Genomic DNA, 25,509 nt, shown 5'->3' with positions numbered 1-25,509 from the left:
TGCTGAATGGTGCCATCCCAATGTCCCATTTTTGTCTCATGGAAATATGGTCAGCCTACCCACCCCTCTCTTTTTACCAGGATGGGAACTATAGGGCCACCTGGTTTCCAATATACTTAAGAGTAAATATGCCGCTGTTTTTAAAATGCCCATCACGTGGGGCAATAGGTAGCCCCTATGGATGATTTTGCTGCTTCCTAATCACCCTCGTGATTTGTGCATTTCAAACTGCTCCTTTATTTCCTCTAGAGGGGACTGAAAAATGGCATTCTCTGTTAAGTATCTCAGGAGTCAGGAACCAGAGCTGGGTTTGGAGACCCCTTGATCTTATCCGTTAGAAAAAAATAAAGGGGCAGGAGAGGATAAAAACAGGACCCAGAAGGGGTAACTGCTGCTTTTAATTGAAGCCCCGCCTAAAGGTACCAGATGTTGACTCGGAAAACAATCTGCATACAGTATAAACAGTTAAATATTATACGGTCTGAGTGTGTCATTGCACAATATCTATAAACACACCCCTCCCACGTCCCCATACAAGATAGGCAGTCCGGAGAATTGGAACAATTTTTCACACTGCAGGAAAATGTCCAGCTCCGAGCAGAAAAGCAAGACTAACCAGGAAAAAGCCATGGAAGCCATGGAGCAAATAGCTAAGGAAGCTAGCAAGAAATCAGCTGAGGAGCTGGTGTTTACTTATAAAGGGGTTCTGTACCCCAGTGCTATCTGTAGTCAGGAGACCTTCCAAGCGTTAGAATGTTTTGAGGCCAGAGAAGAGGATTTGCTGGCTGTAACTTATCCCAAATGCGGTGAGTGATTTGCATAGAATTTGATGGCAGATGAGAACCAACACTTGGCTCACAGTATCTGCCCATTTTCTTATCTGCTGTAAAACCTCAGATCCTATTTGATCATTGGCTTCCTTTCATATTTAGGATAGTTTTATGTCTTTCCCAAGCATGTTTGTATTCTTTTAATATATTAGCCCCTAAACACCGCTATTGGGAGACTATTCCACGAATCTACCACCCAGTCATAGAAAACCTAGACCGTCCATGCAATTATCAGATTACCCGTGTTCATTGATCAGTGCATTACATACAGTAAAGCAGTATTGTTGTGAATGTAATTCTGTTAACCTCTTAGTTCCCAGTTGGGACAGCAACACAATGCATTACTATCCCATTTTGAAGTGAAAGGATTGGTTTAATTTACATATGCAGTATATCAAGACTTTTGAATGTGTTATATTACAAAAACAGTGGTTATGTTAACCCTATTGTACTGTGCGGCTGAACATATTGGTCCGTTATAAATTATGATAATACGCGGTGCTATTTCATAAAACATCTTCCAACACCAGAAGACACCTTATAACCTATTTACTTAAATAGGCATTATAAAATAGAACTACTTAGTAATTATGGCCCTGTACCTTTAACAAATAGCAATCTGTGTGAACACTCTGCAAACACCATGCGTACGACTGGCCACTGATGTGTTAATTTTCCAAGTTCACATCTAGGAAAATGTGAATTTAACACTGTGATGTCTGTCTGTTCTCTAAACTGGTGCAGGCAGCAGAGACAGATGATCATGCAGGCTTTGAACTAAACTGCATTACAAACGTTATTTCACATGGCAGCAGTTACAGTACATGCACAGTAATAATCGCTGGATTTCTTGCTGGTTGTGCTGGAGTTCCCTCTGATCCTCAACCAGAAAGCCCTGCTAAGAACCAATCCCAGCCTGTTGCTAGGCAGAACTGCAGCAGCTGTACAGCACATTTAAAGCCACAATGTGTGAGCAACATTACAGATACCCCCACTACTGTCATTGTAACAACCTGTTTATGGAGAAATGATCCCACAGAAACATGACTGCGGTTTCCTCCCACAAAATTAATAGGAATAAGTCCTATGTGCCTAAATGCCCCAAGACTCTCACAGAGTTCAGTCCTTGGAGATTGATGCGAAGAACTGAAAAGAAAACAAAGTAGCAACAAATTGAAAAGAAATGAGAAAGTAGCAACAGAATGTCAGATTATTTTTACAATGTATTTTGTTCTCCACCAAAGACTCTTTTAAAAAAGCTGCTGCAATAACCCCTTCTGTGCCAGAAATCCCAACAAAGCAGCACAGCGTGTTGTAGAAATCTCTAGCACTGAATAGGTTCAATATTTACAAAGCTTCTTGAACTGCTGCATCTTGATCTATTTTGCTACTGTGAATGCTATATCAGGGGGGCGCAAACGGGAGGGCACGAGATATTTCTGGGGGGGAGGGCGATGGTTGCAGAGGCCATGCTCTCTTCCACAAGGCATTTCAATTAAATGCCGGGGGATCGCGTGAGGCCTCTGCAACTCAACTTACCGAGATTCAGCCGGCTTCGGGATGCGTTTCCATGGCAACGTCACATCAAATGACTCCTACGCCGCACTAAAGTGGGGGGCGGGGGTCTGACAAATGAGCAAGACCACAGTCACTCTACCCAGGAGCAGACATCCTACCAAGATCTCTCCGAGAACAAACCGGCAAATCATCCAGGATGTCACAAAGAACCCCAGAGAAAAATCCAAAGATCTGCAGGCCAGTCTCGCCTTGTCTAATGCGAGTGTTCATGTCTCAACTATTAGAAAAAGACTGAACAAGAATGGTGTTCATGAAAGGATAGCCAGGAAGAAACCACTGCTCTCTAAAAAGAATGTTGTTGTCATCTTAAATTCACCAAAAAGAACAGATGGTCCACAAGACTTCTGGAACAATGTTCTCTGGACAGACAAGTCAAAATTATTTTTCTTTGGCCTCAATGAGAAACTATATGTTTAGCGAAAACTAAAACTGTGTTCGAACAGAAGAGCCTCATCCCAACCGTCAAGCATGGTAGTAGGAGTGTGATGGTTTGGGGTTGCTTTGCTGCCTCAGGACCTGGACAGCTTGACACCATTGACTAAACCATGAAATTCTCCATTGTATCAGAAGATTCAGAGGAGAATGTCAGGCTATCCGTGTGAGCTGAAGCTAAACCGAAAGTGAGTCATGCAGAAAGACAATGATCCTAAACATACAAGCAGATCTACAAAGAATGGTTGCAGAAGAAGAAATTCCACGTTTTAGAATGGCCTAGTCAAAGTCGGGACCTAAACTGCATCAAAATGTTGTGGCAGGACCGGAAGTGAGCTGTCCATGCAAGGAATCCATCAAATGTCATCTCAATTGAAGCAGTTCTGTAAGGAGGCATGGGCCAAATTCCTCAAAACCGATGTGTGACTGAACAGCAGTTACAGGAAACGCTTAGTTGTTGCTGCTGGAAGGGCACTGAATGTAAAGGTTCACATACTGTTATCATTTGGTACTCTGTATTTAAAAATATTTGCCATTTTTATATGTAGATCTTAAATGCAAAAATTACAATACCACATTGATTGCAACCATTTGTGCTAGGAAAGATGCAAACTGTTTTTAATAATAGTAATTATTCATATGTCACATTGTGTCAATTTGCACCTGGCAGATATTTCACTGTTTGAACAAAATATTCCTCTCTATCACTGGCCGTGTGTCCTACGCTTCTCATTTCCTTATGCCATGTCTTTTGAAAGGAGGGTCTACGTATAAACAATTCCAATCCTATAACATCGTTATTACAGATGGGCATTTTTTCCGCCTAAATACAAAGAGAATTTGTCTCGAGGAGGAGTTCAACTTTTGTAGTATCTGCAGTTGCATATATATCCCCTCAAACCTTCCTCCAAATAATTTATGGAGACATGCATGTGCTGAAAAAGGAGCTAATGGCTATGCAAAGTACATTTACATGAGCCGCACCCCACACTTTCTAAACGGCTGTCTATAACAAGTATAGTGAGTTGAGAAGCCTAAGGCACCTGGTGACTGGTATGGTATACTGGTGGTAGACCCAACAGGATTAGAACCCACAACCTCTGCTACTCTGGGCATTAGCTCTAGCAGTGTGAGCTTAACCAGCTTCTGGGTAGCACCGATATCACTGTCTATTACTAGATCTCTAAAAGATATCTATTTTGTTGAACTTTGATAAAGATTGTAACATTGAAAGGACTTCAAGCACAAAGTAATATCTCTACTGATGGCTATGAGTTATTGAGGCCTGGTGAAATAAAATAAAACACAGGTTTTCTGATGCATAATTAAAAACCGAGTAAAGCACAGCAAATAAAGCAGATGCAGAGAGAAACTAATATAAAACAAAGTGACCTGGTGACTTAAGTTGGTACTTGTAATCTTATAAAGGATAAAAACAGTGGGCCATATTTACTAAGCAGTATTCTGCTATAGGGCAACATCTGTGCTGGAATACGTTACAGCCTATTCAAATAAATGGAAGGTGTCTTCCCACGCCAGTAGGTGTTTCATGGGAGAAGACTGTGTATTAGCTATGGTTCTCCATCCCAGAAGAGGGTAATGTGCATTGAATAGGTAGGGGCGTACAGTAAGAAATAGAGCTCAAAAGTATGTTCACAGTGATGCTATCCATCAGCTGGTTTTGCTAACACTACTAGAGCTGTTGTCCTTAATAACAGAGGTTGTGTGGGTTCTTATCCTGTTGAGTCTGACTTCATACCCCATTCATCGTAAAGTGCATTAGACTCGCCAATAGCACTTTGTGTGCTGCGAGAGGCCAGCGGAATCAATGCCTGGGGATTGTAAAGTTTTATTTATTTTAACTTCAATTTAGTATGTGTCAGACAGATGGCACAGTGAATATGTTTGTCCCAATAGGCTATTGAATGGCTCAAGTACTTAATGTTACCCTGTAACTTGTGCTCACCACAAACAGGACGGGACACGAGGCCCAGGTGGGGATTAGTAGACACCGACCAGGAGCCGAGAGGCCACATCCGTTGTGCAGGTTCATTGTGGTGTAGCCGGGTCAGGGTTATGAGAAGTAGGGTAGTAGGTATACTCGCCATGGTCGAGGGAAAGAGACTGGAGGGTAGTAGAGGTCACTTAGCTGAGGTCAAGGGTAGTAGAAGGTAGAGTAGTAGATATCCAAGCCGAGGTCAAGGATAGGAGGCAGGAGGGTAGTTGGTAAATGTCCGGGATCAAGGACAGGTGAAACTGCAAGGCAAAACAAGGCACAGCAAGGCAGGACAAGGTACAACAGAGTGCTTGCAACCAGCACATCGTCACAAGTAACAAACTGTTATGCTCAGCCATTATGCAGAGGCAAACGCTGAGCTTATAAAGGATGAACAGCCAATAGCTAAACAGCTACATGGCAGAAGCTGATACTACAATCACTTTTTCACACATGGTTATTGAATGATTAATCATTTGTGGATCAATAAATGTTGAAAAAGTATATAATGTATTTGTGTAATTTGTTTGATCAGGTTTTCTGTATCTATTATTAGGACTTTGATTAAGAGCTAATAACATTTTAGGTTTTGAAATATGTTAAATGTGAGAATCCTAACCGTTTCACAAACTTTTTCTCGCCACTGTACATGTAACACCTCTTTAATTTCTTAGCTTACTTTGGACATATACTACAGTAGGGCAGGGCCCGAGTCCTAGACCCCAGTATGTATGTAATACTGATCAACGAGCAGAGAGCCTGGTTGGGGTCAAACAATATGACATGACATGTATATGTGAATAGTAAGCATCTGTATTCATGTTACAATACAATGATCCCATTTCGATCCTCAGTGGTGAGAACCCTATATACACTTCTGATAGCTTATACAATAACCAACCTTTGTGTTTCTCTGCACTACTGTCCCTCAGTGTCTCTCAGTCCCAACTGCCCAGTACTTACAGTATAAAGGGGGCCAGCATAGGTGCTGGCACAGGGTTGAGCTCGTTTTGACTACTTATACGTGTACAGTTGCAAGACTGTTTCGTCTCAAAGACTTGGGTTAACTTGTATGTACTGACAAGGATACTGTGGGTGTAATTCTCCCTCCCTCCCCCTGCTGTATTCCCTTGTGGGTTACTCACGATCTTGGAACACTGTGGAATGCATCTGCTCCTTGTGCTTTCTCGCTCTCTTTGTCTCTGATCCGACTCTGCTGATTTTGCTCCTGTGCTGATCTTTATCTCCTTGGGACAGGGACTTCTACCCTCCCAGTCTCTGTAACTCTGTCTCCCTCATGCTCCGCTTGGTACTCTTAACATCTTTCCTCTTTGCTTCTCCTTACCTGATACAAAATCACATGAAACATTGTTTAGATTCATGGTCATTGGCCGGAGAGCCTGTCCATCATTAACTAGGTATCTGTTCAAGGGGTTACACACACTTGAAATCAATAACAGAAATTCCACCACTATTATATTTTAAGTTATTTTGTCCTTTCATTTTGATTGGTTGAATAAGCGTATCAAATTGTGTGATTAGTCAAATCATTAATCTACATGGAATGATGGACAAAATATAGTCAAGAACAGAATTGTACATGGGTTAACCATTTTGCATTAAAATAGCAGAATCAGGTACAAAATACTGAGTAACGTAGAAATTATCTTGAATACAAAATGTCCTAATGGCAATTTGGTAGCATTTCTCTATATTTAATTAAACATTCAACAACTTGATAAGGACCATAGAGGAACTCACGCTTTATTTAAAGCTTAAGAAAAACAGTGGTCCATTTATTGCCTTAATTTTAGAATATCCTTGTGAAAAATATATTACTGTAATGGGTGCTCACCACAAACAGGACAGAACCATGAGGCTGAGGTGGGGATTTAGAATGCACCAACCTGCAGCCGCGACACTGCATACGGTGTGCAGATATGTAGTCGTGTGGCCGGGTCAGGGTGGAAGAAGTAGGATAGTGTTGATACTCGCCGTGGTCTAGGGTTGGGGATGTAGAATATTTGATGTGCGTAACCGAGGTCGAGGTGTAGAGAAGGTGGGAGTCCAGTTAAGAAGCCGAGATCATGGATAAGAGAAGGTGGGAGTCCAGGTATAAGCCATGGTCAAGGATACTAGGAAATAAGACAAGGTTAGCAGAATTGTACAAGGTAAAGCAGAAAACGGCAAGCTGTGTGCTTGTGGGTAGCACTTCATTGCAGGTTAAGGACTACAGTGCTCAGCCAATTTGGAGCAGGGATCAGTGAGAATATAAAGAACTGTTAGCCAATCAGGTGAAAGGCACAAGGCTGAATGTAATGATTGCCTCTTGATTGCAGAGCCAATCTACGCTGAGTTGCATGGCTCTAAGTGCTGATTGCAATTAGTCCACTCAATCGTCATGGGGTGGAGTAAGCACCCCAGGTGAAATAGATTAACTAGTTAGCTGTCAGTGTCAACTCGTGGTTGAGTCCTTCACCTGACAAGTATTGGACGGCGCCTGTCAGCATGAGGCACGTCACCATGGGCATCACGAGACACATCACGGAGGTGGGACCTAAGCCCGATCTTCACAATTACCACCTCTTTGGGACTTTTGCATGGCAAGCCCCATTGACTTCAATCAGACTTTCTGTGAAGCTCTCTCATAAACTTATATAATAAAGACCACAGTAGTTATTCATCAAAGTCTCTCAGGCGCTCAATTTGTGCAATAAACAGTACCAGATTAACCACAGTACCAATGATTAGTCATATCATTTTCTTTTGTTTTGATATATTTGGTGCATGTTTGTGGTACCATTTTTGTTGTCGGAAAATATTTGAATATTCTAATGCTAATTTACTTGTGTAAATTATAAGATTGTTCCATTATTCAATGTCCAAGTGCAGCTCCATATAAGAGCAATGAATATTATGATCCTAATAAGATATTAACATGCTTAGACCATTCATCAAGTAATATTATGAACTTCACTAATAGAGGGGCTCCAGGGCACAGCTGTACAATGCTGGCTCGTTGTTAATTTTGGCTCTGCTTGTGTTTTAGGAACAAATTGGATTGTCCAGATACTACATGAGATGGTATATCCCATGCAGAATGACCACCCAACATTACACCAAGCGATGATTGAATTTGGGAAACCGGAGAAAGTACAGGTCAGTGAGGAAAAAAAATAACCAAGATTAATGTTTTATTGATAACATATTTAGTCAACACATTTCTTAGATTAACCCTTGCAATGCCAGAAGGGCCAGCAACATACAGTATTGATTTTGAGAGTTTGGTTTACATACTGTATTGCAATCAATAGCAATAAGGTAAATGTACTCTGTCATGCAATAACTTGTATGCCTCTTTAGAGTATCTGTTATCATTTGGTACTCTGTAATTAAAAATATTTGCCATTTTTATATGTAGATCCTAAATGCAAAAATTACAATACCACATTGATTGCAACCATTTCTGCTAGGAAAGATGCAAACTGTTTTTAATAATAGTAATTATTCATATGTCACATTGTGTCAATTTGCACCTGGCAGATATTTCACTGTTTGAACAAAATATTCCTCTCTATCACTGGCCGTGTGTCCTACGCTTCTCATTTCCTTATGCTATGTCTTTTGAAAGGAGGGTCTACGTATAAACAATTCCAATCCTATAACATCGTTATTACAGATGGGCATTTTTTCCGCCTAAATACAAAGAGAATTTGTCTCGAGGAGGAGTTCAACTTTTGTAGTATCTGCAGTTGCATATATATCCCCTCAAACCTTCCTCCAAATAATTTATGGAGACATGCATGTGCTGAAAAAGGAGCTAATGGCTATGCAAAGTACATTTACATGAGCCGCACCCCACACTTTCTAAAAGGCTGTCTATAACAAGTATAGTGAGTTGAGAAGCCTAAGGCACCTGGTGACTGGTATGGTATACTGGTGTTAGACCCAACAGGATTAGAACCCACAACCTCTGCTACTCTGGGCATTAGCTCTAGCAGTGTGAGCTTAACCAGCTTCTGGGTAGCACCGATATCACTGTCTATTACTAGATCTCTAAAAGATATCTATTTTGTTGAACTTTGATAAAGATTGTAACATTGAAAGGACTTCAAGCACAAAGTAATATCTGTACTGAGGGCTATGAGTTATTGAGGCCAGGTGAAATGAAATAAAACACAGGTTTTCTGATGCATAATTAAAAACCGGGTAAAGCACAGCAAATAAAGCAGATGCAGAGAGAAACTAATATAACAAAGTGACCTGATGACTTAAGTTGGTACTTGTAATCTTATAAAGGATAAAAACAGTGGGCCATATTTAATAAGCAGTATTCTGCTATAGGGCAACTTCCGTGCTGGAATACATTACAGCCTATTCAAATAAATGGAAGGTGTCTTCCCACGCCAGTAGGTGTTTCATGGGAGAAGATTGCGTATTAGATATGGTTCTCATCCCAGAAGAGGGTAATGTGCATTGTACAGGTAGGAGCGTACAGGAAGAAATAGAGCTCAAAAGTATGTTCACGGTGATGCTATCCATCAGCTGGTTTAGCTCACACTACTAGAGCTGTTGTCCTTAATAACAGAGGTTGTGTGGGTTCTTATCCTGTTGAGTCTGACATCATACCCCATTCATCATAAGGTGCCGTAGACTCGCCAATAGCACTTTGTGTGCTGCGAGAGGCCAGCGGAATCAATGCCTGGGGATTGTAAAGTTTTATTTATTTTAACTTCAATTTAGTATGTGTCAGGCACAGTGAATATGTTTGTCCCTATAGGCTATTGAATGGCTCAAGTACTTAATGTTACCCTGTAACTTGTGCTCGCCACAAACAGGACGGGACACCAAGGCCCAGGTGGGGATTAGTAAACACCGACCTGGAGCCGAGAGGCCACATCCGTTGTGCAGGTTCATTGTGGTGTAGCCAGGTCTAGGTTATGAGAAGTAGGGTAGTAGGTATACTCGCCATGGTCGAGGGAAGGTGACTGGAGGGTAGTAGAGGTCACTTAGCCGAGGTCAAGGGTAGTAGAAGGTATAGTAGTAGATATCCAAGCCGAGGTCAAGGGTAGGAGGCTGGAGGGTAGTTGGTAAAGGTCAGGGATCAAGGACAGGTGAAACTGCAAGGCAAAACAAGGCACAGCAAAGCAAGGCAGGACAAGGTACAACAGAGTGCTTGCAACCAGCACAACGTCACAAGTAACAGACTGTTATGCTCAGCCATTATGCAGAGGCAAACACTGAGCTTATAAAGGATGAACAGCCAATAGCTAAACAGGTGTATGGCAGAAGCTGATACTACAATCAGATCCCTGATTCGTTGCTGGGCAGAGTCTGCACAGCAGGCACTGATGAGGCATCAGCTGCAGCAAGGTCTGAATCAAACTTGGGGCGGAGCCTGCAGCCGATGCTGACATCATGGGGGCGGAGCCTGTAGCCACTGCTGACATCATGGGCGGAGCCTGGCCCCGATCCTCACATACCCAAGAGGATTGCTTGTGCAGAACTCATTTCACAAAATGTAGATGATGTAGGTGTAGATGTTTGATGTAGATATGATAGTACATCTGATTAGCTGCACCTTGAACACATTACATTAAAATGCAAGGAATGAGGGCAATGGACAAAGAAAGGTTGTTTACCCCACACCCTTGGTATAACCAGTCTTTTGTTTGTATTCCAGAACTTCAAACACCCCATGTTTTGTAATTAACATTTAGACCCAAGGGGTAAACAGATGCACATTCCTTAGCAGAGATCAAACCCTGGGAAACCTTTTGACCTGTCCACCAGTATATTACAGTGCATGATGGATCAGGCATTAATAGTAATTCGAAGACATCAAATGAGATTAAGATACACATATTAGTTAGTTTGGGTATATCTTTCCTCAACCAATCAGAAACCTCCTACATGTTGGAAAATGTGTAGAAACCCACATATTGTATTAGGAGAGGGGATCAGTCAGGAGGACGGAGAGTAATGGGAGACCTGTTGGATTTCTAATAGACATCATTTCAGGTAATTATGATCATAATTCTTGTGCATTTGTAAATCTGTATATAAAGTATTTCTGTGTTTTATATCAATATATGGTTAGATAGGACGAATTGTATTGTTTTGTTAGGCCTGTAATAAGTACAAACCGTATAAGGAAGTATAATTAGTATGGCCATGTATTATTATCATATTTTGTTTGCTGTTCTAATAAATTTCTGTTTATTTGATTGAAACCAGCCCTATTGTGTCCAAAATAAAACTCATAAAACAGGATATATCTGTATAAATGTGTATCCTATTGGAATACGTACAGTATTTACACATCTAAGTATAAGTTAAGTAACATCTTATCACATCTAACATATAACATTACATCTTACGTAATAGTTTTGCTATTATTATTTTATTAATTCTTATAAACCAGAAATACTTTTATAGATGGATAAGCAATAAATGCATCTGTATTTCTATTTCTGGATAAGGCTAAAAACATATATTTGCTAGTCAATTCTTATAAGCCAGAGATATTTATATATATATATGGATACGTTATAAATGCATCTATATTCCTATTTATGGATAAGGCTAAACATTTATTTATTCATAAAAATGTTTTACCAGGAAGTAAAACATTGACAGTATGTCCTGGGCACAGAGTTATAAAAAATACATGGTTACAATAAAATAACAGGGTTAAACAGTGAATTCACAGACATTTCATGGACAGATAGAGTTGGAAAATTGGGTGCAGGGGATAAAGGGCTTGTGAGTTTCCAATTGAAATAGAGCAGCTTTAACATCACCAAACATTAGCGAATGGCAGCAAACGGCTCACACCCTTTGGCTGCGCCAAAGGCTGTCCGCCTTTGGGGCAACGCAGATGTGCACTGGGGTGGTTAAGATTGAATCTGTTGCAGCTGTGAACCATATGTAGACATAAGGTTTTGCTAGTTAATTCTTATAAGCTAGAAATATTTACTGTATATAGATGTATACGTAATAAATGCATCTATATTTCTATTTCAGGATAAGGCTAAACCTTATCGGTAACATTAACAATACAAATAATGTTACTACACCTAATTTGTTGTCATTTTGTTTGTCTGTTATAGGTTTATCTGTTACAACATGCAACTAAAGGGAAATTCTGTTACACCGTTGCCACCTTTGTGCATATCCATCATGTAGCACCACTGTCACTCACAGCACAGCATACTAACGTTTTAAGCTCTACATCACACTAAGTGCTCATACCTGTAGTAGCTCCCTCCCACTGGCTTCATTTAAGAACAGACCACTTCCACTACCTGGTTAACAGTTTACTGTTCCTTGTGGAGCTAGCAAGATACTTGTGAGATATGCTAATAGCTGCATTAGCTACACGTGTGAGCAGCCCAAAAGTATGATGTGAAAGTGATGCGACCCAGGAGCTGGTTTAGCTCACACTGCTAGAGTTGATGCATAGAATAATACAGGTTAGGGTCCTCATGAGCCCCCTCCCCTATCCCCCCCTATTCCCATGTATCTCTCTCCTGTCTCATTCTTATCCCCTCTCTTCCTCACTCGCTCTCTCCTCCACCTCACCCCTTTCGCTTACTCACTCCTTCTTTTACACCTCCTTTCTCCTCCTCCTTCTCAGGTTTGAAGCTCACCCCCTCCCACTTTTAAATGGTTAAAGCTCACTCCATTTCCCCTTCCACACTCATGGGAACTTGCATGCAGTTTGATTGCGACAAATCTAATAGAGTGCTTTTCCTGGGATTGTACAGGTTAATAAGAGCTTCAATCAAACTTAGAACTATGCAACTAATTTTGACAGATTTATTATAAATCATTCTTCCTGGTAATATACAGGTTATTAAGAATTTATATTAGTGTTAGGACACTTGAGACATGGTCTGCCTTGGAGGGGCTTAAGGGCTTACGACACTTTGGCCAAAGAGTTAAACTAAAAGACCAATGTCAGGGTCTCCTAGACCTCCTGCCTAGCCATAGTTCTTCTTTGTCCACTGGGTGTGCTGCTGCCTTCTGTTTCCTCTGGGTTCCTCTGCCTGTCCTCTTGTTGCTCCTCTCTCTGTCTTATAGCTCTGCTTCCTGTTTGTTTCCTTTGCTTCAAGTCAGACTCCTATTGCACATGCCTCTGTCTTTGATCCTGATCTGTTCCTGTATTGATTCTGTTCGTAGTAAAGGCCCTTGCTGGTAATCTGTCTTGTCCCTGTTTGTTCCTTGCTCCCCGGTCTCAGTCCCTGCTCCCCGTTCTCAGTCCCTGCTCCCCGGTCTCAGTACCTGCTCCCAGACCTGTTCCTTCACCCCTGTCCTGTTCCAGTCTCAGTCTCCTCGTTGCCGACCTCTGCTTGTTGCCCGACTTCGCTATCTGCCGCCTGCCTCGGACCTCTGATTGTGACCCCTACTATGCTCCTGCTGTTCCTGCCACCGAGATCTTACCCACCACAGGAGTCTCCCGTGACAACCATTTTATTCAAAAGATATCTATATATATATATATACAGGCAGTGTACCGTGTATTTGTGTTAATGGATGTAGCACTGGGCTCCGTCTGTGTTTCATGTTCTGTCTCTGGTTTTAAATTTCTCCTCTCTCTTCCCCCCTACTTCATCAATTATCCCCTCTCATTCAATCCCGCTCTCTCAATTCCCCCTCCTCACACTAATTCCCTCCCCCCCTCCTCTGGCCACACACACGCAATTCCCTCCCCCCCCCCCACAATCATTACACCCCACATAAAATACATAACCCCCCCTCCCCTAATAAAATAAACACTCCGAGATACATACAAAACCCCCATCCCCAAATACATTAAACCCCCCTACGCCCAAATACATACAAAACTCATACTTACCTTCAGGATGGACTCTCCCCCAGCTTCTGTGGGCCTCTTTGTGGTCTTCCCTCTCACCCATACCATTTGGGCCTGCCTCGCTCCCTCACTCTCCCACCTCAGGCTTTTCTCTCATGTCGGTGCCCACACTGATGTCAGGTAGAGGCCCTGCGTGGTACAGTGAGGGAGTTTCCACAGCTGGGGAGAGCCCAGCAGCAACGAGAGGACCGGCAGCCGGGCAAAGAAGTTTGACACGACCTTTGGCCGGGCCCAACTTCCAATGCAGGCTGGGCCCTCCGCAGCCACCAGGCCTAGGACACTTGTCCTGGCTCCCCTCCCCCCCCCAACCCCCCACTAGGTGCCTTTTAGGCTTGTCAACTCAGTATTCTTGCTATGGATGGCCTTTTTGAGGAAGTGTGGGATGTGGCTCATTTAAATATATTTTCCATATATCTTGTGCTCCTTCCTTAAATAAAAAAATAATGTTTTTACCACAGGTCTCCTCTTCCTAATTTGTAGGGAGTTTGAGGGGATAGATATACAAATGGAGACACTATTAAATTGAACTCTTCCTCTTCTCCCTCTTTCTTCCCCTGAAAATGTGCGAAACGATAGTGATAGCAGTGGCTAAAGTAAAGTTTAACTCATTTTCAAAGATCACAAGAAAGGAAAATGTTTGCGGCAGGAAGATGATGATCGCTTAAAAAACAATCCCCCCAACCCCTAAAAAAATAATTCCTTATTTGAACCAGAATATCTCCCAGGACTGAACCACACCACTCAAGGGACCTCCTGATTGCTGAGATATTTTGCTGGCGTGTTTCAACAGGACACACACCATCGAATACAATTAGTCGTGTGTAAAAAAGAGATGGGGCTACCATATCTTTGCACCCACTGGTGTACGATAGCGTGTGCAATACTGCCTGCTACATCTGTATTGGCAAGAACAAAGTTGGCTGGGGTGTCAATTAATTGGAAGCTGCAATGTTTTCTCACGTTGATTTCATAGCTGGGTTTTGGCCGCCAAAGCAAGGCTAACCCCAGTGGCCATATACTTCAAAGGAAATGTAAAAATTAAATATCTCAGGAACCAGGGGGTCCCGATCGCTTGGAGTGCTGTGGTTTACTGTAGCTACAGGGATTGTCTTCTCTCAATGTTACGTGTGCATCAGTGTGTTACTACTGTACATTCATGCAGTAGGTTTAAAGAGCAACACGTACTTATGTTAAGGGTCAGCAAGAACAAAGAAGTGAAGGGCGCTCCTATAATAAATATGAACGTGGTATATGACCATGAATAAAATTATAGTGCCAAATCAAGTGACATATAAATCCAGTGACATAAAAATCCAGTGATAAAGGTATAAACCACACGTGAAGCAAGTGAATATGTGGCCAAAAAATAAATCTGTAAAAAATGCAGCTCTTAGACCCTGCAGTGAATGTTCCAGTTATTCTCCTACAGTAGATAATTGATCTTCAAAAGTTGGGGAGCACAGATTTCATCACCAAAAATGAAAAGAGCATAATATGGTGCAATATGTTCTCAACTCAGTGTTAAAAATTAATTGACAGTCTCAGAAAAGGGCACACACTTTCTCAATAATAAAAGGCATTTCCAAAACTGTGGCAAATCACATGAAGTGGTGGATGGAAAACATGGGTCAGCTTATGGGAAGGTTGTATCTCTACAGTCTCTCCAATGTTGTATGTGAGAGGTGTTATTCTCAGTGGAAAACCTAAATACACGTAATGCAGACCATACAAAAAAGTTTTATAAATAAAATTGATGCGCGCTAGCGGGTGCAATAACGCCTGCTACATCTGTACTTGCAAGAACAAAGTTGGCTGTGGAGTCACTTAATTGGAAGCAACAATGTAATCGCACGTTGATTTCACAGCTTTGTATTGGCCGCAAAAGCAAGGCTCTCTCCAGTGGCCATATTCTTGCAAAGGAAATTTAACAAACAAAATATCTCAAGAACCGAGGGGTCGTCCTCGCTTGGAGTGCTGTACATTCCATTTCAAGCACAAGCGTTCGGGGTAAAACCAGTAAACAATTGCAGCTATAGACTATTCAGCATTGTGGGAAATCTGCCTCTGGTGTGATTACAGGCTTACAAATATAGAACCATACGTTTCATTTTAGATTGACTTTTTTTCTTCCTCTTAGAAACTGAAAGACCGACCTTCACCAAGAGTTTTGTCATCACATCTATATTATGATGACATCCCGAAATCCATATTGGAGAAGAAAGTTAAGGTAAGTGCTGCTGTCCGGCTATAATTACATTTTATCACTAGCTCTTCTGCATATGTATTATTATCTTGTCTATTTCCCAAGCACATTTAATTCCTTTACTATCATTGTCTTCAACTCTTCACCACCTCTCCTGTGAGACTGTTGCACAGATCCACTACCTTGTTGAGTCAACTTCTATTTCGTCACATTTTTCTTGAGTGCACAAACTTCCATTTTCATTGCACAGCCTACTGTTCTAGCGCTCTGTTTTCAGATTCCCCTTGATACTTTATTGATAGCTTTGACTCATTTTTATATTTCTATCATATCCGTCCACCCTCTTGTTTCCTCCATGGTGTCCATATTGAGGCCTTTTAATCTGTCAAAATGATAATGCAAACAATACGTATTAAACCTCAGTGTGTTCACTATTTACATAGCGCCAATAGTTTTGATACAAAGACATCAATGTGCAAAGAGAACAGTACACAAGAAAAAGAAGAGAAAATGCGTCCATTGCCCAAAGAGTTTACAATCTATGGCCCAGATCCACAAAGGGTTAGCAAACTTTTACTCCCATTCATGACTGAGACTGAGTAGAGGCTAAAGCTTAGCACACCTTTATTGATCTGGGCTAAGTGGTATGTTTTGAGGCAGAGGGAGGTGGAATATGTTGGTGAAGTTTACAGAGCATTGTTAATAGGTACTGTACTGTACCCGCCTATGTACTGGTAAGTTTAGTAATTTGAAAGCATTATTTACAAACTTCATTAAATAGTAAAAGGTTTTTTATGTACTGTATGTTTTGCAGTTTGGGAGAAAAAAAGCTTGGCAGATAGTGAAGGGATCAGAGCTCCTGAGATAGGGAGTAGCAAGTGAAAGTGCTATGCATAGGAGAGCAGTAGATTTGAACTTGGACATACAGTACAGTAGCTGAAATCTGCTAGAAGAAGGGGCTAAGCAGTGTGAAGCCCTGAAGGAGCAATGGGGAATTTTGCACGTCATTTGAATTTGATGGGAAGCTCGGCTTTCAACATGTCGCGAAAATGTGTTACATTTTATTAGTAAACACATTTTTGTTATTGTACAGTGGGAGGGTCTAGTTTGTTACTGTAAATCTTAGCTCCCAGACTTTAAAATATATGTTGTTTTGTTGCTGCCCCTCCCACCTCATATCACCAGAGCTGGAGGAGTAATCGTTATCGCAGGCCTGCTATATTGATAGTTAAATATACTTATGTTCAAAATCCATGATAATCTCCACTACACCGAACTACAGTAAAATGGGGTCACCTAAATAAGTGTGGTTCATGCTAGTGGCTCCCCTTGCCCAACCCTAACAAATTGCTCAGATATGTTGCATTTTCTTCAGAGTTTAATTAAAGTAAATATAGTATACAGTATGCATAGCAGAGAATGGTGTTAATAGGTAAAAGATTATTACCACTATTTTTGTATTATTTCCTAAAAGATGCAGTACACTAGATATAGAACCATTGGCTAACACGCTTTACTTACAAACCCTCACTTTAGTGCAGAAACTACTAACTAGACAATACAGTATGTCACATACCTACTGTAACTTATATATTATAAAATGACAGAGATTATAGACAATATGATCATATATTTTCGTTGTGCTTTTTTAACAGATCTTAGTGATTTTTCGGAATCCAAAAGACACAGCTGTATCGTATTTTCATTTCTATAACAGTAATCCGGTGCTTCCTACCTACAGTTCTTGGGATTTGTTTTTCAAGGATTACATGAGTGGAAAAGGTAGGTTTTTGTTACGACTGTCACTAACATTTTTTATTATGCATATATATATAAAAATAAATGCATTTAATAGAACCAAGTTGGCACAAGAACGAGTGATTCTTTTCTGCAGTTAAATTCTATCTTCTGTGTCCTACTTGTTAGTTTACATATTGCCTCTCTATGTTTTAGTATGCTGTGGATCCTATTTTGATCATGCTCTTGCCTGGAACAAACACATTGATGAGGAGAATGTCTTGATAATTACCTTTGAAGAGATGAAAGAGGTGAGTGCAGATTTCTATAGATTTATTTTAACCCTTTGGGTTCCCTGAGACCTAGCTACTATGTCATGGGGTCTGGCATGTAAGGTTTGTGCTTGTTGTTCTAGGGGAGATCACGTCCTTTGCTCCAATGGAGCACAGGGCATGATCTGAAAGGAAGGGGCAATCGCCAGTGTGGGAAGGGCCATGGGCTAAGGGCCAAATTTATCTAAGGACAGTAGAGCTGATTGACACCTTTAAACATAAACTGGGAAGTATAATTTTACAATATTGTTTAACCTTTCAACATTTCAATAAAAAAAAACAAATTGTCTAGAGAGATTTTACAATCTTTATCAAAGCTAAAGGTAAATTGTTCTTTGTTTGCAAAGTAATTACAGTATGTTGCCATCAGAAGTAAGATATACTGCATATAAGTAGAGATGGACGTTTTTTTTGTGCAAATTTGGATCCACTGGTTGCTTTGGTCCTCGAATTTCTATGTATCACTCTCAAAAAGGCCAATCTGTAATTTCGGATTGCTTTTTCTTGAGAGCGATCCGTTTCTAGGCAGATTTTTAAGAGGAGAGAAAGGGAGTTCAAACTGATCAGCTTGAAGCCAGGTCTGACCTGACATGAACCTTGTCAACCAAATAAACTTGCATATCTTGTTTAGAATATTATCATATCATGTTATAGCCTGTTGGTATTGATACTGTTAAAATTATTATTTTAATCTATAGCTTCTGAGGTTACCAGGGGCTGGCTGGCACATTTTTGGGCTTGGGCAAGTAAGGTCCACCAGCTCAGGTATCACCCACCGAATGCCTTTACACAAGTGTAGCAGGTAATGTACACAAAAACATACATGCCAGTATATGTACCATACACATGTATTCTGGATCCAGGGCCATGCGTGGCATGTGAGTAAGTCCAGATAGCTTAACTCGTCCCCTTTTGAAAGCACACAAAGTCCTTCTATTTTCTTCAACTTTATTGGGGGAGTTAACAGAAATAAAAGTACTTGTACAAGGATATAATTGACAGATTTCTCTTGTCAGGAGAATGACCTATGATGGGAAGGTGTTCTGCTGTGTGAGAGTGCTTCTCAGAGAGGAAGGTGCTTTGTTATGGCGGGAAGGTAAAAAAGGATTGCCTTTGCAGAGGGAGTAATGGAGGGGAGAGTGTACTCACTTAGGCAGCTTGTTAGGAAAGGAAGTGCACTCTCCTGGGACAGACAGGAATTGCCTGAGGACAAATCCATTAAACAGAAAGGGGCAGGGGAACAACAGGGCTAAACCAATCATATGGCTATAGGATTGGGAGATTGCCAGGGCAACCCACTAGAGGCTGTGTAAAGAGAGGAACATGTATCAATAATGTAGCAGTTTACACAGCTCTGGCTGCATCAGAGCAGGGGGAAAACATGTAATTTTCCCTGAGGGAGAGCTGGCAGTATGAGAACAGAGAAAATGTATAATCGTGTTCCAGGATAACACGCATACCAGATATATGCACCATGCAAACGCATTCACAATGCACCCACACACCAGAAACTGTACATGCACCAGATACTGTACATGCACCATACATATACATACAAAAACACACTCATGCTATCAGAAACACTCGAAATACACACATATACAAACACCATAGATATATACTATACACACATCAGATACATGGACTATAAACACAGAATATACACATACACATTAAATACATGCAATAAACACACCCAATAAAAGCATGTAAACTTTAGATACATGCATATGCACCAGATACACACATCAATACATTCACCATGCATAAACACACACATGTGCAATCTATACTGATACTGCAGCAGCTGCTCTGCCTAAGGTAAGTGCAGATCTGATTTTCCTCACCTCTCACCAGCGACCGGCCCAGCATGAGGAAATCTGAGTGGCCATCTTGCCCCCAAAGCAATCCCATCCCTGAAGGTTACTATGGTAACCTTTACACTGAAAGGGACTCTGGAAAGAGCTCCAATTTAACCTCCCGCACCCCTAAATATTATTCAAATATTATTAAATACTTACTGGAGCATCATAATAAAAACAAATAGTAATAGCATTAGAAAGGCCAAAAATTATCTATTAAATGAGGTAAACATATGCTTTACTTTCAGTACTTGTTTTGCCTGTGTACTTTTCATATTGAAGTGAAGAGTCTTCTATATTATGTTAAAGTGATTTTTCTTATTGAAGGACCTTCCTATACAATTAAAGAAGATATCTAAATTCTTTGGGATCTCCTTGACTGAGGACCAAATTCTGTTAATTGAAAACCGAACGACTTTTACATCTATGAAAGCTAAATCTAAAGAGACACATGGTAAATTTGGGGACGCTTTTTTCCGGAAAGGTAAGTAATGGGAAAACAAATACAAACTAATTTACAGTAGATGAGACCAGTTTTTGCGTTGTCTAGTGTTGGATGTTAATAAATACCCTTTTTATATTAACTCGTTGAGTGCCAGAGGGGCTGAGGAACCAGAGTGCCATAACCCCTCCAACCGTCGCGATCTACTATGATTTGTCACTGATTTCGGAAAGGGAGGAGTTACTCCCCCTTCCGTTCCTCATCAGTGTGGAACGCGTCAGAGTGCAGGATGCGATTTCAGCTTATTAAAGCCAGCAGGCTTTTTTTATACACAGCAGCTACATCATGGGGCCCTGGAGTGCCAGATTCTATGACGTAGTAGTTACGTTCTGGGGCACTCCTTGGGTTAATTCAAAATTATTCCACACATCTGGCATATAGACTTCCAGAAGTTTGTAAAGAACTGGTTAATTATAATTTCTTTATTTTTGATTTAAACATATTTTATTAACAAACACACAATATCCCAGCAAGCTCAAGATCCCCAAATGCAGTATGTATTTTGTCACATTGGATGTAGCATTGGGCATTTCTGTCTTATATTTTATTAACGATTTATCAAATCAAGGAAGGATGGGGATATGGTACATAATCATAAGGGGAGAGGGTGTAGGGTTTATACATTGTGTTACCGAGGCAATATACATGATGTTGCAGACATCTGTTCAATACCGAGATCCTTACCTTGTCTCTTTGAATTACTGTAGAGAAGAAAAGGAAAAAATAAGGGGGGGCATTGGAAAGGGGGGGGGGGCGGTTCAGTCACACATTCAACAATTTATCTAATTTTCTTTATAATAATGTCAAGGGGCAGTCTCGCCTGAGTTTCTAGCATATATACAGTATACTGTAAACCATGGTGACCAGATTTTCTATAACTTACCGACCGTGTCATTGAGTTACAGTAGGCTGTAAGCTTCTCCATGATCAGGATTTCCCTTATTTTGCTTTTTAACAGATGCTAGAGAGGGGGGTTTGGGAGCTTTCCATGCAATTAAGCATCTGGTTGCCAAGAGTATCTTGGTTATTAACTTTATCTCACAATTATATACATCTGGGATAGGTTGTCCAAAAATTATCAACCTAGGATCCCTGGGTATGGTTATTCCCAGATTATGACTCCATTCCATAGATGTGTACATTTTTTACATGACCACCATATGTGCAACATCGTTCCCCTTTTGTCCACAATTCCTCCAGCGTAGTAGTGATACCGATGGGAATATTTTATGTAGTTTGGTCGATGTGTAATAACATTCGTATATTATTTTATACACATTTTCTTTAGCTACCATACATATACAGTAGATACCTTGACTATTGCCTCCCATATATCGCCCTAGTCCTCTACGTCTCCGGTTAATCCCAACTCTCCCTCCCCCATGCTAACATATGTGATTATTTTGCTTTCTCCCACCTCAATTACTAACATTCTATAAAGGGTTGAAGTGACACCTTTTCCTGGTTCACCCTCCCTAGATATTCGTTCAAACTGGGTAATATCCTCTTGGGGCTTAAGCTTGGATATAAAGTGTCACTGGTTGCAGAAACTCAAAAAATTCAGAATTCAGGAATGAAAACTGGTTTCATATTGAGCTAAATGATCTCTTATCGCTAATGTCACAAACTAAATATAAGCATGCCTTCTTCTAGTGTAAAAATACTTTTATATCAAGACCCGCCGGGAACGTCAGATTCACCAAAAAAGGATGGATTTTGCTTAAATTGTATAAGAATGTGCATGTATCTCAAATCCAGATACGTGAAAGTGATCTCAAAGGCGCTTTACACAAAATGTGCTCACTATTCTTAAAGTGACAGAGAAGTGAATACAATAAAATAATGTGAAAAATGAATGTGCATATAAAATGAGTGTAATATATAAAGTTGTCACTCCCTGCTCAAAAACACTCTGGTAGGGCCTGTCTTCACCGGTCCCAAGAAGTAGAACTATATTTTCGCAGTCCAGGGGAAGCATATAAGAGAAAAACACCACAAACAAATGTAAGTGCAGATGATAGTGCAATAAATGGTGTAACAACTTGAATTTTGGCTCTTGTCAAAAAGTATTAAAGCGACTCCACAACTGTGGCAATACTGTGTCTTTATACCAGGTCAGGGTGTGCATCGGATGAAAGTGTCATCACACAGGGGTACCAGGAGAGATGAACCTCAGCAGTATAAAGGAAAAATATCCATAGATCAATACGACAAAAAAAATTATATTAATAAAATAAAAAATTGCACTTACAATAATGCAAAATTAGAAAGACACGTAACACTGTCATGTGTGTTGGCAAGCGCCACTGGATACTGCTGCTCACCACAATCACCTCCTTTCAGATGCCCAGTCACTCTCGGGAACCCTCCACGGTCCGGAGCCTCCCCACTGATAGTTTTAGCGGTCTCAGCTCCGTCGCGTCCTCATGGATACACATCACTTCCGGGATGGCTTTGGTGGTCAGCTGGCAGTCAGGAGCGCATCTACCCGGTGCTCTGTGTTTAGTTTAGTACTCCCACTCTACGCGTTTCACATAACGAGGGTCACGGCTTCGTCAGGAGCGTCTCCTCGTTAGGCAAAACGTGTAGAGTGGGAGTACTCAGCTAAACACAGAGCACCTTATCATCCTTATCAATCCAATCTGGAGTATGTAACGTATGATGTACTTACGAGTAAAAGGAGTAGTCTCATGTAATCACGTTTTTTATTCTCCAGGCATCTGAGATATAGCGGGATTTGCAAAACATTTGGAAACTCTGAGCTACGTAAATTCCTATTAGATCTTGTGTTACTCACTAAGGATTTATCTAGGAGGGGGTCATGTAATTAATATTTTTTTTTAAATATAATTGTATTCTAAATAGTTTTTAGTTGGATTAACGCAATTAATTGTCTAATTATGTTAGTTTATGTTTACCAATATGAATGTCTAGTATCCTTTTAAGAATTGAAATGTAAATACTGTGTGACTCTCTTTTTTGTTTCAAATCTTTGTTGTACGGTATATTATTTAATGTAGTTTTAGACAGCACAATAAAAAAATCTATTTGGAAAGTAACTCAGTCTTGTTAACACAGTAATGAAGTCACTTGCAATCGGTACAGATGTAGCAGATGTTATTACTGAGGGAACGCACAAAACAACGTCTTAAATAACGCGTTCTCTCTAAACATTGTTTTTAATAGCACTATTGTTAAATAACTTCTGTTACTTCCGTATATGGGTGGTTTCTTCCTCCTATCCACAGCCACTATAGAAAATTAATAAATGCAGACTGTGATAAAAACTCACAAATATAAAAACGGTCATATTGATACAAGCAGATTTAATGAGCCAATAAATTCTTTCCCTGATTAAAAAAACAATTTGCCCAAATGTAAAAGCACAAAATTGATATAATATGTTTTGTGTACCAATTGTTGTGTCCTCAATGCATAAGTAGATCAGAAAATGCTCAAAGGTAAAAGATACAAATGAATATTTGAATCACAATCATATGGAAGAAAATAAAGTCCATAACTTCTAAATAATATACTGTATGTATGTAAAGGCAGAACGCTAACTCGTTTTCTCTTTTGAAAGGAGACGTAGGGGACTGGAGCAGCCTTTTTAATGAAGCTCAGAGCCAAGAGATGGATGCCAAGTTTGAACAGTGTCTAGCAGGAACAAAGCTGGGAGAGAAGTTGAACTATAATAAATACTGCACATTTTAGAAGTAATTACTAAAAACATGTCTTCAAATAAAAGAATATATCACTGCTACCTTCATTTATTTTACATAAAGATACCACCATACCGAGCTATTTTGCATTGTGGGTTACTTATACTGCACATTGGGATAGATTAAGAATGACAAGTACCCCAGTGCAACATGAACTCATGTCCTTCATCCTCCTTCACCCAATTCTAATGAATAACCTGTTGTCCTTTATGCATCTTTGCCTTTCTGCTAAGTGTTGCAGTGCTTAATAGTGTACATAGTCCTACTAATACAAATGATCGAAATTAGCCATAAAATTGTTTAAAGTCGTGGAACTGACCCTGTTACTAATTCAAAACTGTATACTTGACAGACAATCTTTAGTATATGATGGTTGTACAAACAGAGAAAACCTGTCTGTGCTAGGGATTAACACAGAAGATGTGGGTATATAAACTCTCAGTGAAAAAGCTGTGATACTAGATAAGCGAGTAAAACAATACCAGCGCACATCTCCAGGTGTTTCTTTTTTTTTTTTCACATAAAAAAAAACAAATTTCAAACATAATTAACCAATTCATATTTCTTTCTTCAAAAGAGGGGTTTTTAGTTACATATTTTGGCCAAAAAATGTTAACCACACCATCCTCACCAAGGTAATCCCTAAAGGGTTGGTCCAATGCTAACACAAATATTCACCTTGTCTCATGAGTTGAGCTTCCCCTGCTTCTCTCTTTCATACACTATTTTAGGAAAAGACCTCAGACATTCACAGCTTCAAAGCCTCAAGTTATGTATGTTTTTGGGGGGGTGTTGCCAATTATACTTATTCTGTGCCCTTTATTGGGGAATTGAGGAGGATTAAGGGACATCTGTGCTTCTGGCATGTTATATATGTAGCCGAACTAGCAACACATAGCTGAGTGATAGGCCCACAATAAGTCAGAGGGATGGCCTTTGTGCAGCCCAGATGGAGTGCTAAGGTATTTGGGGTGAGATGTCCTGGGGGGATACTTACTCCAAAGCTGAAGCATTGTCCTACTCAAATTGCTCAAGAGCCAAGCCGGACTCCACCCCTTGTTACACCCAGTGCCGTCTTAATGCATGGGCACGCTGGGCAGTTGCCCGGGGCCCCACGAGCATAGGGGCCCCATGCTAATCTATGCACAAACCAGAATTTAACACTAATTTTCCAATCACCCGCCTCAACATTCAAATCTCCCGCTAACTCGGTAGAAGGAGAAAAATTACGACTTGTAGCGGAGAGTTGGCATGTCTGCATTCGCGAGAGAAATGTTGCCGTTTTAATTGCAAATGTTTGTGTTGAAAACCTTGATCAATAATAAATAATTCATAGTAAATTTTGTTTTTCAAGGTCCAGGCTCATGTTACAGTATATTGTCCAAACGTTTGTATTGATTAATCTTTGCTGTACAGCATGTTTTTTTTAATGTCAAA

At 40.4% G+C, this 25,509-nt stretch overlaps 1 protein-coding gene across 2 annotated transcripts; it reads left to right on the top strand.

The window, feature by feature from the left end:
* Nucleotides 1-517: 517 nt before the first annotated feature.
* On the top strand, nucleotides 518-24,588 carry LOC142493082 (sulfotransferase 6B1-like). 2 transcript variants are annotated; one of them, XM_075596550.1, is made up of 7 exons: nucleotides 520-806; nucleotides 7,886-7,995; nucleotides 15,852-15,941; nucleotides 17,573-17,699; nucleotides 17,871-17,965; nucleotides 20,176-20,332; nucleotides 23,934-24,588. In XM_075596550.1, the coding sequence occupies exons 1-7, from the start codon at nucleotides 584-586 to the stop codon at nucleotides 24,062-24,064; spliced, it is 933 nt and encodes a 310-aa protein (XP_075452665.1). In that variant the 5' UTR covers nucleotides 520-583; the 3' UTR covers nucleotides 24,065-24,588. The 2 variants fall into 2 exon arrangements, with proteins under 2 accessions (XP_075452666.1, XP_075452665.1); XM_075596551.1 differs by lacking the exons at nucleotides 20,176-20,332; nucleotides 23,934-24,588 and adding an exon at nucleotides 18,685-20,100 and having other exon boundaries at nucleotides 518-806.
* The last annotated feature ends 921 nt before the right edge of the window (nucleotides 24,589-25,509 follow it).

Source organism: Ascaphus truei, chromosome 4 (genome assembly GCF_040206685.1).
Source record: "Ascaphus truei isolate aAscTru1 chromosome 4, aAscTru1.hap1, whole genome shotgun sequence".
NCBI classification, from domain to species: Eukaryota; Metazoa; Chordata; class Amphibia; order Anura; family Ascaphidae; genus Ascaphus; species Ascaphus truei.
The sequence above is the reverse complement of the archived record's forward strand: the minus strand, read 5'-3'. Positions and strand labels throughout refer to the sequence as shown.

Excerpts from the sequence above, each read along its gene's own strand:
- LOC142493082 (XM_075596550.1), top strand. The coding sequence starts at position 584 with ATGTCCAGCTCCGAGCAGAAAAGCAAGACTAACCAGGAAAAAGCCATG. Across the intron at positions 7,996-15,851 it reads GGAAACCGGAGAAAGTACAG|AAACTGAAAGACCGACCTTC; the intron begins GTCAGTGAGGAA and ends TCTTCCTCTTAG. Across the intron at positions 20,333-23,933 it reads GGACGCTTTTTTCCGGAAAG|GAGACGTAGGGGACTGGAGC; the intron begins GTAAGTAATGGG and ends CTCTTTTGAAAG.